The 12,413-nt window shown below is 48.7% G+C and overlaps 2 protein-coding genes across 5 annotated transcripts in view; one reads left to right on the top strand and one right to left on the bottom strand.

Moving 5' to 3' along the window:
- LOC148519924 (uncharacterized) overlaps nucleotides 1-8,693 on the bottom strand; it is a 41,587-nt gene extending 32,894 nt beyond the window's left edge. The window contains exon 1 of the mRNA XM_088475891.1: nucleotides 8,318-8,693. Within this exon, the coding sequence (XP_088332017.1) occupies nucleotides 8,318-8,693 (376 nt within the window). The remainder of the gene's footprint in view (nucleotides 1-8,317) is intronic.
- Nucleotides 1-12,413, top strand: part of RBFA (ribosome binding factor A) — a 69,164-nt gene that overhangs the window by 19,810 nt on the left and 36,941 nt on the right. The window lies entirely within an intron of this gene.

Genomic DNA, 12,413 nt, shown 5'->3' with positions numbered 1-12,413 from the left:
TGGCTGCCAATCGAGTTGAACATAAATAATTTAATTTAGTCCTGGACCACCAACCTGTGGCACCCTTGCAAGTGCATCAGGGCACCCGGTTTGAAAACCACTGATATAGCTTATTGGACTGGTGGTCACATTAGGAGTTAGGTGGAATGTGAAAATGATTGTTAGGCCATACAGGGAGTGTCATGATCCTAACTTATTTCCCGCATATTTTACTAGTTTGTCCTGTGACTTACCTCTGCCACCTGCTCTGCAGGTCAGTATATCCAGATTTGCCTGGGAGATCTGTTCAGTATGCAGGCTGCAGCATGTGTCTGTATTGCTAAAGCTGCATACACACACAACGATTTTGTTACCAATGATTTTATGAACGATTTTCTGTCAGATTTTTTAAAGTGTAATGAACGATTTTTTTGAACTACAAACGATTTTTGCATATTCCCTTAATGAAAATAGTTCAGTTGGTCAGTCTGACTGAACTACAAACTACAAACGTGAACGCGCATGAACAATAATCATTCATCGTTTTAACTTAGAAAGTGAACGATTTTTTCAACGATTGAAGGATAATTGTTCAAAAAATCGTTGTGTGTGTATGCGCCTAAAGGCCCCCATAAATTCAGGAATCTGAAAACCATAATTGAACAATTTAAAGATTTATTGCCCGATCTTAGGATTTCCCAATCTAGCAATCTGCGCCCATACATTACAGATCTTTTTCAATGATTTGCAGATCGATTGCATCAAACACAGATCTGCCAATCTTGAAAGGCCCATAAATTTACTGGTACCGATCTGCAAATCTGCTGATCATGTCCATACACTAGCAATCTACAGCCCCAATCCATCTGTGAAATCCAACATGTTGGACAATCTGATTTAACAATTTAAATCACTTTTTGGTTGCAATCTGTGATCTGTGAAGCCCATACATTGCAGATTTTTATACACAATCGATTGCAAATTGCAGAATTGCCACAATCGATTGCTGATGTATGGGGGCCTTCAATTGCTGAATTCCCCTTCTGGACTGATTGTGCACCTGAGAGCCTCTCTGTCAGTGAGAGCTGCAGACTCTTGATTACTAGCAGAGTTTTGCTATCCAGCTGGTAGTGCTGGACCTGAACTGCAGAGATCATGTGGATGTATTTTTTCCTGTTCATTAGTGCTTACCATTCTCTCTGCATGTCCACAGTGTGCTCCACTTCTAAAGGCCCCCATACATCAGCAATTGATTGCAGCAATCGTGCAATTTGCAATCGATTGTGGTATCTCTACAATCTGCAATCGATTGAAAAAGGGAAAGATTTTTATACACAATCGATTGCAAATTGCACGATTGCTGCAATTAATTGCTGATGTATGGGGGCCTTAAGTTGCCTCCAAAATCAGAGATGGGCATGGCTGTGTTGTTTACAGTCAGGTGACTGGCTCGCAGTCTGTGGATTTCCGGTCTGCCATCGCCTGGCTTCCTTGTCTGGTCCCTGGCTGGCCCAGGGTGTTTGAGGGGTTCCTGGCACTGTGCAAGTTGCCAGTGCAATGTTGACTTCAGCCTAGCTGTGAGATACCATCTGAGCTCCTGCAGAATTCTCTGTTACTCAGATTGCCATCTCACTGCACTGCTGGCTCCAGTTGCTATCAGGTTCCATTCTGTTAATCCAGTCCGGTCCCATTCTGGTGTATCCAGTCGAGTCCTATTCCAGTGTATCCAGTCCGGTCCCATTCCGGTGTATCCAGTCCGGTCCTATTCCGGTGTATCCAGTCCGGTCCCATTCCGGTGTATCCAGTCCGGTCCCATTCCGGTGTATCCAGTCCGGTCCCATTCCGGTGTATCCAGTCCGGTCCCATTCCGGTGTATCCAGTCCGGTCCCATTCCGGTGTATCCAGTCCAGTCCCATTCCAGTATATACAGTCCGGTCCCATCACGGTGTATCCTGTCAGGTCCTATTCTGTTGTATTTAGTCTGGTCCCATTCCAGTGTATCCCGTCCAGTCCCATTCCAGTGTATCCAAACCAGTTCCATTCCAGTGTATCCAGTTCGATCCTATCCCGGTGTATCCAGTCCGATCTTATCCTGGTGTATCCAGTCCGATCTTATCCCTGTGTATCCAGTCCGATCCTATCCCTGTGTATCCAGTCCGATCCTATCCCTGTGTATCCAGTCCGATCCTATCCCTGTGTATCCAGTCCAATCCCATTTCGGTGTATCCAGTCCAGTCCCATTCCGGTGTATCCAGTCCCATTCCGGTGTATCCAGTCCAGTCCCATTATGGTTTTTCCAGTCCGGTCCCATTCTGGAGTATCCAGTCCGGTCCAACTCCGGTCCAGACATATACATCCCTATCCAAAGTGTTCCTCGTCTCAGTCTCCACTCAGGATTGAGAAACCCAAGCAGGGGACTGCGACCTGCATGTCGGGCTCAGGTAAGCCCAAATCCACTTGTGGGGGTCTCTGGTGAAAACCACTAGTGTGTTAGATTCTGCACCTCTGACTTGGGGCTCAGCCAACTTCGCAGATGCTGGTTTACATTCAACCAATCAGTAATCATTCCATGAGTCGAAACTACATCACACCTCCCAGTTTTACTCTCCGCACTTCTGAACCCTCGCCTACCATAGACTACAGCTCAGGTCCATAAACAAATCACACAAGTGTGACAGGGAATCCTTAACCAGGATGCTGTGTTTATTGATATCAACAGGTAACAGTGGTAATACAGCAGAATCAACAGTAAGCAGAATAGCGGGATTGCAGGGGTTAACAGCGGTATTTAGGTGTCTCACCTCAGGAACTAAGGACCTCATTCAGAGTCGGTCGAAGCGGCCGCACGGTCGTACGGGAAAAGGGGCCGGATATGCAAATGATTCCCTCGCAAGTTGCGTCCCTAAGTTTGGATCGGTAGCTGGCCGACCAAGGGGAGGAAGCGGCCGGAAGACAAAAAAATACGCCCCCTTCTCGTACGCATTACACGTCATCTCCGGGCATATAAGGATTAATTGAGACCATTGAGAACCATCAGAACTGGTCGTAGAGCTTAAGGTTCACCATACCCTCTCTTAAGCTCTACGATCATGTCAGTGTAAAAACCTCCCATGTCACATGTGCCATGACGCTACTTTGTTAATTATGCACTCCCATAAACCGTTTCTGATCGTAGCGGCTAGTTTGCGCACGCGCATTGCGAACTTTATGCATGCGCAGTATAGCGAACATCGGTAGCGTGCGGCCGCTTCGACCGACTCTGAATGAGGTCCTAAGTACTGTGCATCTGTAAAGTACTGTGACACTCAACACAGTAAAGATGGCACCATCTGCATGTTAGCAGTAGCCCAGTCGTGATGTCATCAGATCAGAGGTTGATCCTCCCTCTGTCTCTGGGTCCTAGTATCCAGCATGTATGGTAGAGAGAGGAGACAGTGTGAAGCACACTGCTCTAATATAAACTAGATTAATGTTTTGAGTACCTCTATCTGTTATTCAATAGAATATATTATTGGCAGAGATTGACAAAAGTGCTGAGTGCGGTAACTGTGCAGCAGGTGTACATATGAAGATGAGTCCACACAGCAGATTAGCTTAACCAGGGAGACAGTTTATTAATTAACCAAGTAGAAACAGGAAGTGTATTAATTAGTAGGTACAGGTTGCCAAGATATTTGGCCTGATTCAAAGGTCGACACAGTTGCATTCATGACTGTGATTTTGAATGCAGCAGACCTGTGAACATAAGCGAATGACCCAGCCGCTGTCTTGTGTACTGAGATGCCCACCACCAGCATCTCAGATCCCCGCCCCTCCCCCTATGTACAAAAGACTCAAGATCGGGAACATTGGTCGCACCATCTGACTTCTGAGCAATCCTCTGGGGCCTCAGAATGTCCGTCTCAACTAAGATAACAGGGCCAGTACAACTATGAACACATTTGCAGTGCCTGAGTAAATGGATGCCCAGACAACGGTAGAGACATACCTGCATTTATTTTAGTCACCCTTCCATTACCTCCCTCAATTGTTCACTACCTGTCATTCACGTTGTGGATAAATCCTCACTGCCTCTGATGTCACTAATCAATCGCCATGTGTGCGCTGTGCAGCTGTGACTGCATCAGACATCAACATTGTGTCCACCTCTCAATAAGGCCCATTGCCAGTTGCAGTCTGGAACGTATGTGGTATGCTGGGCATTGTAGTGTGCCATGTGCAGTAGGAGCTCAGTGTTCATAGCTGAAATGTATGCACATAGTTGCCAACATTTAAAAAAAAAAAGGTTACTTATACTACATAGTTACATAGTAAATAATGATGAAAAGACACCAATCTCAGGGAGTGATTCCAAGATTTACACTAATGCAATAGCAACTGCGATCTCTTATGGACCGCAATAATGAGAATATGCTAATGTCTCCAAAAGCTTTCCCGAGCACAGGGATGCCCACTGCTGTTCATGGATGTGCAACATCGTAAGCATTGGTAACATTGATCGGGTAGTCATGCAGCTTCTGAGTGAAGTCTGGCCTACCTCAAACACTACGTCCAGGGCCAGACTGGCCATCGGGCAGTTCTGGCAAATGCCAGAAGGGCCGATGGCCAGATGGGCCGGGCTTGGCGAGCACAGGCTTACCCGACTGTGTTGCCCTGGTTATTTACTATGCGCCGCCGCCGCATCATTGCGTAATGATGTCATGACGCGCCCGCATCACGACATCATTACGCGGGTGGCGGCCGTGTGTGAAATCTGGGTGGGAGAGCGGGCGGCCATTATTCTGCCAGCTCCAGTGAGCTGGCTAACATGCTGGCTGCCCGTTCTGTGCGGCCGCGTCATGACTTAGTGACGTCATGACGCAGCCAGGTTAGAGGATGTGTGGTTGGGACGGGGCCCAGGGGTAATCTGGCTGGGCGCCGGGTAGTTTGGGGGCGACGAGGGCAGTAGTTACGCTACTCTGTGGCGGAACTCCCGTAACTACGGAGGGTGCAGGGGGTGCGGTCGCACCACCTGCACCCTTCATCTGCCGGGCGCCCGCATAGTGTGTGTGTCACCAGCAGGCGCCCGGCTCCTATTCAAACCCCCGGCGGCAGCCGGAGGACGGAGCTCCCTCCGTCTTCCGGGTCCCGCAGGGCACTATGGGAGTGATGTCATGACGTCACTCCCATAGTGCCGAGGAGCGGACGCCGGGGACGGAGCTCAGGAGTGAGCTCCGTCTTCCGGGTCCCGCAGAGCACTATGGGAGTGACGTCATGACGTCACTCCCATAGCGCCGAGGAGCGGACGCCGGGGTATGGACGTCAGCAGCACTGGAGCGGGGATAAAGGGAAGTGTTTTTTTTTGTGTATGTTTGTGTGCGCGGGGGGGGGAGCAACTACAGGGGCTTACTATTGGGATCAACTAGGTGCAACTACAGGGGGCAACTACAGGGGGCTCACTACTGGGGGCAACTACAGGGACTTACTATTGGGATCAACTAGGTGCAACTACAGGGGGCAACTACAGGGGGCTCACTACTGGGGGCAACTACAGGGACTTACTATTGGGATCAACTAGGTGCAACTACAGGGGGCAACTACAGGGGGCTCACTACTGGGGACAACTACAGGGAGCAACTACAGGGGGCTCACTACTGGGGACAACTACAGGGGGCTCACTACTGGGGGCAACTACAGGGGGCTCACTACTGGGGACAACTACAGGGGGCTCACTACTGGGGCAACTACAGGGGGCTCACTACTGGGGGCAACTACAGGGGGCTCACTATTGGGGGCAACCACAGGGGGCTCACTATTGGGATCAACTAGGTGAAACTACAGGGGGCACACTACTGGGGGAAACTACAGGGGACTCACTACTGGGGGCAACCACAGGGGGCTCACTACTGGGGGCAACTACTGGGTGCAACTACAGGGGGCTCACTACTTAGGGCAACTACAGGGGGCAACTACTGGGGGCACTACTAAAATGGGCACTACTACAAGGGGCACTGCATATGGGCACAACTACAGGGGGCACTACTTTAATGGGCACTACTACAGGGGGCCCTGCATAATGGGCACTACTACAGGGGGGGGAAGCAAAATTTATAGTTATGCCACTGCTGGACGCCATTGTGACAGCTCCTGTGAGCTGCTTACAAGGCTTCCCAGGCACCTTGCTGAGGAGGGTGGAGACTGGAGAGTGTCACATGCTGCAGCGATGATGTCAGGACATGGCTAGCCCAGGTATAAAAAGCGCGGCGCATGCAGGAATCTGTGTGGATGCCATTTATGTACCTCATAATCTGATGACAGATGCCATCTGCAGATGCCAGGGTATTACTGTGTGTGGCATGTGTTATAAGGGGCATTATTGTGTGTGGTTGGCATACTGTATAAGGGGCATTACTGTATAGCATAATGTATAAGGGACACTACTACTGCATGGCATAATGTATAAGGGGCATTTCTACTGTGGCATAACGTGAATGGGCTCTGGGTGGCATAACGTGAATAGGCTCTACTGTGACGCAACATGAAAAAGGGACACTACTGTGTGACAAAGTGAAAAAGGGACACTACTGTGTGACATGAAGTGAAAAAGGGACACTACTGTGTGACATAACGTGACTACAGGACACTACTGTGTGACATAACGTGACTACAGGACACTACTGTGTGACATAACATGATTGCTGACTCCCTGCTGCTTATTTTGAGAGTTATGATCGCTAATGCAGCATATACTTGTTCTGTATTCTATTGTACTGTAAGTCACTGGTTTCTTGTTCACTTATTTGTTTATGTACTTTGTAAGGCGCCGTGGAACACTTATGGCGCCATAGAAATAGAGGATAATAATAATGTGGCTAAGAGGCACTACTGTATGACATAATTTGAATTGGAGGTACTATTATGTGGTTACGCGCCTTCCCAGCGAGACCACACCTGGATATTTTTGCACGTGCTCTCCCTGCTTCGCTTGTGGTTTACGGCACAAACACTTTTGTCAAAATGTGTAGTTACAGCTCTGCTTTGGTGGCACAGATGTGTCCTCTGCGTTCAGCACCCCTGCCCTAAAAAAATTCCTGTAGTGAACACTATCTAATCCTGTACAACTACTAAGCTAGGGTTTGGTCATTTGGGAAAATGCCTTCCCTTTTCTATGTGTGTGACCTACACCAGTAATGGATGACTATGGCACATGTTGAATCCCCTGCAGGATGAGTTCTGTTTAGGTATTACATTTTTAATACAGAGAATGATGTGTACTTGTATGTTGTTCTAATATTAATTATATTTGTAATAAAATAGACTAAGAAGTGGGAGGGACCAGTGACGGAAAGGGTAGGAGTCTATGCCAGGTGCCCACGTGAGGTGGGCCTGTGTGCTCTTTAAATGCCAGGGCCTATTTGTAGTCCCAGTCCGACCCTGACTACGTCTCTCCTGACACGCTGAGAGCTCTCATGCTGCAAAGATCGCAATGACCAATTTATGCACGACCGTGGAACGTCGTTTAAAATGACACACACGCATGCGATTTTCTAACCACTCCCTCAAACACTGACTACCTGTCACTCACTTTGTGAATGAATCCTCTGTGCAAGCATAATCGCAATACAATTGCTGTGCATGGGCAGTGTGACATTCATGCATGTGCAATGGCTAACAACTACACGATCTGTGTAAATATCGGCATTGTGTAAATCTCTGAATCAGGCCCTCAATCTTTTATAAAGTATCTAAAGGAAGACAAAACAATCCCCCTACTGCTGCCAATACAGCCTACAATATAGACTAAGAGAGGGAAGCCACTTTCCTTCCTGACCCCAAAATTGGCACTCAGATACATTCCCTGACCCAATCACAATCATATCTTTGCAAGCATCTACATAGTCTGGTGAAATGCAGAGCTAATGTATCAGGCACACTTGTATAAGTTTTGAAAGTGTCTGGTGCATAAAGTTTTGCGTCATCACGCAGACGGGAGCAGGCATGATCATAGTTCCATTCCACCCACTTAAAAATAGTAGTCTGGTAGGAGTCATGGGCATTCTAGAAGAATTGGCAAGTATGGTGAACCAAATAAATGTACTGGGGTGGATCTACCAGTAACATGAATACATCTTTTTGATTGAGGATAGACAGTGGTGGCTCCAGAGGTGGGGCTGCAGCAGGGTCCAAAATTCAAATAGGGGAGCCACACCAACTGCCAGTGACTCCCAGCCGGTAATGTTTAGCATCGTTTGGGGTGGCAGTTGGTGTGGCTCCCCTATTTGAATTTTGTGCTGTGTTGTAGCCCCACCTCTGGATCCGCCACTGAGGACAGAAGTAGAACACTGCAAGGTTTACTTACCTTGTACTACATTTTTGGCAGACGCCAGCATCAGAGCCATTCCCATATCTGCAGTAGCGTCATCTCCCACATGCGGTGTATTGGTTACGACTATACCATAACTTGATATAGTATTTAGGTCCAAGTGATCCACCCCTGCTCCAGAGCTTGATATAACTTTGACATTTGGAAGAGAATCCAGTAGTTCTCTGTCAACAACAGGCAGGTGCCACCACACCAAGACAGCCTGTATCTTTGGAGCATGCATATTCTTGTCACGGGCAAATTCCTCCAGATACACAATTTGGAAATGCTGCTTTACAATGGGTTCATAACTTTTAGGAAATCCCTGCGTCCCGCCAATGTGTGATAGCAGAGCATATGGGAGTTCCTCCATTTCTTCTAGAAAATAAAGAAAATAATATACAGAATGTGTCTGCTTTTAACCACATATATTCTGCAGTTTCGGCACTGATTTAAACTATGTTACATCAGCAATAAAGAAGAAATGGAGAAGCATCAATAAGTAAAATCTTTTTAAAAATTGTTATTAAAAAAAAAGTATTAAAACTGTACAACACAATTTTAAAAGAGATGGAAAAATAGATGTCTGCACTAGTACTACTAACACACATTCATCCCAAAGGCTGATTTAAACATATACATTTATTCATACAATAAAATCAATAAAGTAGACAGAACTGCAGTTCAATATTACCATATTGTGCACGTTGTGTCAAATGCTTCAAATAATAACACTGTATACATCAATAAAACTATAAATACAACAATAATGACATTGCTCAGAAACCTGAACCATAGGAGCGTACACACTAGACGATATGCTCCCTGAGCGATATCATCTAGTGTGTCCCTGGCAGGCTGTGCTCAGTGTCGTTCATGACATTGAGCATACCCACTGAATGATATCATTAACGATATCGTTCAGCGCCGGGCTCTCTCCCCCATTCCATAACATGAAGCAACCTGACAATATCGTAAGGTTGGCCTGCATGTTTGCCAGATGAACAATAAAGACGAACGACCTGCGGGAACGCGCATCGTTGGTCATTCGTCGTTATCGTTCATCGCTTTGGTGAAAAAATATGAGATATGGTAAGAACTTACCTTTGTTATCTCTATTTCTACGAAGTCCATAGGATTCCACAGGATACCTTGGGGTATAGGTGTGACGTCAGTCATCGGGAACCATAGACTTAAGCATTCAGCCTCCCAGGATGCACTAGGGTCCCCCTCCTATACCCCGCCCCCGAGCCAAGGCATCTCAGTTTTGTACCAAGCCATAGGCCGGAGGAGGAGAAGGAAGAGAGAGAAAAAAAGATCTGGATACACACAAGAATCACATTCTCACCAGAGGGAGATGGAAAAACCGGTGACCAGAGTAAAGCCCATCTGCAGCACAGGTGCGACAGGGCGGGAGTCCTGTGGAACCCTATGGACTTCGTAGAAATAGAGATAACAAAGGTAAGTTCTTACCATATCTCATATTTTCTACTTCAGGGTCCATATGGTATCCACAGGATACCTTGGGGATGTCCCAAAGCAGTATCCTTTAAGGGTGGGGACGCTCCTGTGCTGAAAGGAGAATCCGCCGCCCGAAGGAAGCATCCTGAGAGGCGAAGGTGTCAAACCTGTAATATCTCACGAAGGTATGGACAGAGGACCACGTAGCAGCCTTGCAGATCTGGACTGCAGAGGCACCATGTCGAGCTGCCCACGAAGGACCCACAGACCTAGTGGAATGAGCCTTCACAGAAGGAGGAACCGGCAGACCTTCATGAAGATAAGCTTCAGAAATAACCATACGGATCCAGGCTGCCAAAGTTTGCTTTGAAGCAGGCCAACCCTTTTTACGAAAGCCATAGAGGACAAACAAGGCGTCCGACTTCCTAAATGAAGAAGTGCAGTCAACATAAGTCCTTAAGGCCCGCACAACATCCAAAGTGGCCTCACCCACTGAAAGGCCAGGTGAGTTAAAGGCCGGAACAACTATTTCCTCGTTAACATGAAACTGGGAAACAACCTTGGGAAGAAATTCAGGACGAGTGCGTAGCACTGCCCTGTTCCCATGAAAAATCAAGAAAGGGGGTCTACAAGAAAGAGCCCCTAAATCAGAAACACGTCTGGCCGAAGCTATGGCCAGAAGGAAAACAGTCTTAGCTGTTAGCCATTTAAGATCCACTGAGCCCAGTGGTTCAAACGGCGGTCCCTGGAGAGCCCTCAGGACCACAGCCAAATCCCAAGGCGCCACAGGTGGAACAAAGGGTGGCTGAATGCGTAGAACACCTTGCATAAAGGTGCGCACATCTGGGATTGTAGCAATCCTACGTTGAAACCAGACAGACAGGGCCAAAACCTGTACCTTCAAAGAAGCAAGGCGAAGCCCATGGTCTAGTCCCGCTTGTAGGAAGGCGAGTATCCGAGACAGACGAAACTCCCGCGGTGCATAACCTCTCGGTCGACACCACTGGAAGAACGTATGCCACACGCGATGGTATATCCTTGCGGAAGACGGTTTCCGAGCTCGTAACATGGTACGCACTACAGAGCTGGAAAACCCCCTGGACCTTAACATGGCTGTCTCAACAGCCACGCCGTCAAAGACAGCCGAGTCAGGTCCGGGTGAAGACAAGGACCCTGCGACAGAAGGTCCGGTCGTAGCGGCAACCGCAGAGGACTGTCCACGGACAGACCCTGAAGGTCTGAGAACCAGTGCCGTCTGGGCCACACGGGAGCCATCAACAGGAGCATCCCTCCTTCCTGTTTGAATTTCCGGATTACCCGTGGAAGAAGGGAAACAGGAGGAAACAGGTAAGCAAACCGGAACGTCCACCGGACGGACAGAGCATCCACCAGAGACGCCTTTTCGTCTCTTGTGCGAGACCCGTACACCGGCAACTACTTGTTGTGCCGGGACGCCATGAGGTCGATCTCTGGAAGACCCCACTTGTCCACCAGCAGTTGAAAAACATCCGGGTGCAGGGACCATTCCCCCGGATGAACGTCCTGGCGACTGAGAAAGTCCGCCTCCCAATTTAGCACTCCCGGGATGAAGACAGCTGATATAGCCGGAAGATTGTGCTCCGCCCATACCAGGATCCGAGACACCTGTACGAGAGCCGCCCGACTTCGGGTTCCTCCTTGCCGGTTTATGTAGGCCACGGTGGTAGCGTTATCCGACTGGACCTGCACTGGGCGACCCTGGAGAACCTGATGTGCCTGCTGGAGAGCATTGAAAACCGCTCGGAGTTCCAAGATGTTTATTGGAAGCTCTGCTTCTGTCGGAGTCCACCTGCCCTGGAACAAGTGTGGACCCGAAACTGCTCCCCAGCCCCGAAGACTGGCGTCCGTTGTCAACAGGACCCAACTCGGTACCCAGAACGGACATCCCTTGTTGAGATGGGTCGTCTGCAAACACTAGGCAAGGGACAGGCGAACCTCCGGGGTGAGCACTATCGTCTGGGATTTTAGAGACTGAGGCAGTCCGTTCCATTTGGACAGGATCAGGTGCTGCAGAGGTCTGGAGTGAAACTGGGCATATTCCACCATGTCGAACACCGACACCATGGAGCCCAGTAACCTCATAGCCGAGTGTAGAGACACCCGGCGGCTGTGCAGACAACTGCGCACCCTCGACTGTAAGGCAGAGATCTTTTCCCCCGTCACAAAGATCCTCTGCTGTCCCGAGTCCAATAAGGCTCCGAGGTGCAGAATCCGCTGAGACGGGATTAGCGTGGACTTCTGCCAGTTTATTAACCAGCCGTGCCATTGCAGTAGCGCAATGGTCAGGTCCAAGTGGCGCAGAAGGAGCTCCGGAGATCCTGCCACTAATAGAAGGTCGTCCAAGTACGGCAACATGCGGACCCCCTGCAGCCACAGGGAAGCCGCCATGACCGCCACCTTGGTGAAAACCTGTGGCGCTGTCGCCAGGCCAAAAGGTAACGCCCGGAACTGAAAGTGGTCGTTGCGGATTGCAAACCTGAGGAACTGCTGATGGCACAAAAGAATAGGGACATGCAGGTAAGCGTCCTGTATGTCCAATGACACCATGTAGTCCCCAGGTTCCAGCGCCAGAATCATGGACCGTAGGGTCTCC

This window comes from Taudactylus pleione, unplaced genomic scaffold (genome assembly GCF_031769625.1).
Source record: "Taudactylus pleione unplaced genomic scaffold, aTauple2 ptg000179l, whole genome shotgun sequence".
Classification (NCBI taxonomy): domain Eukaryota; kingdom Metazoa; phylum Chordata; class Amphibia; order Anura; family Myobatrachidae; genus Taudactylus; species Taudactylus pleione.
The sequence above is the reverse complement of the archived record's forward strand: the minus strand, read 5'-3'. Positions and strand labels throughout refer to the sequence as shown.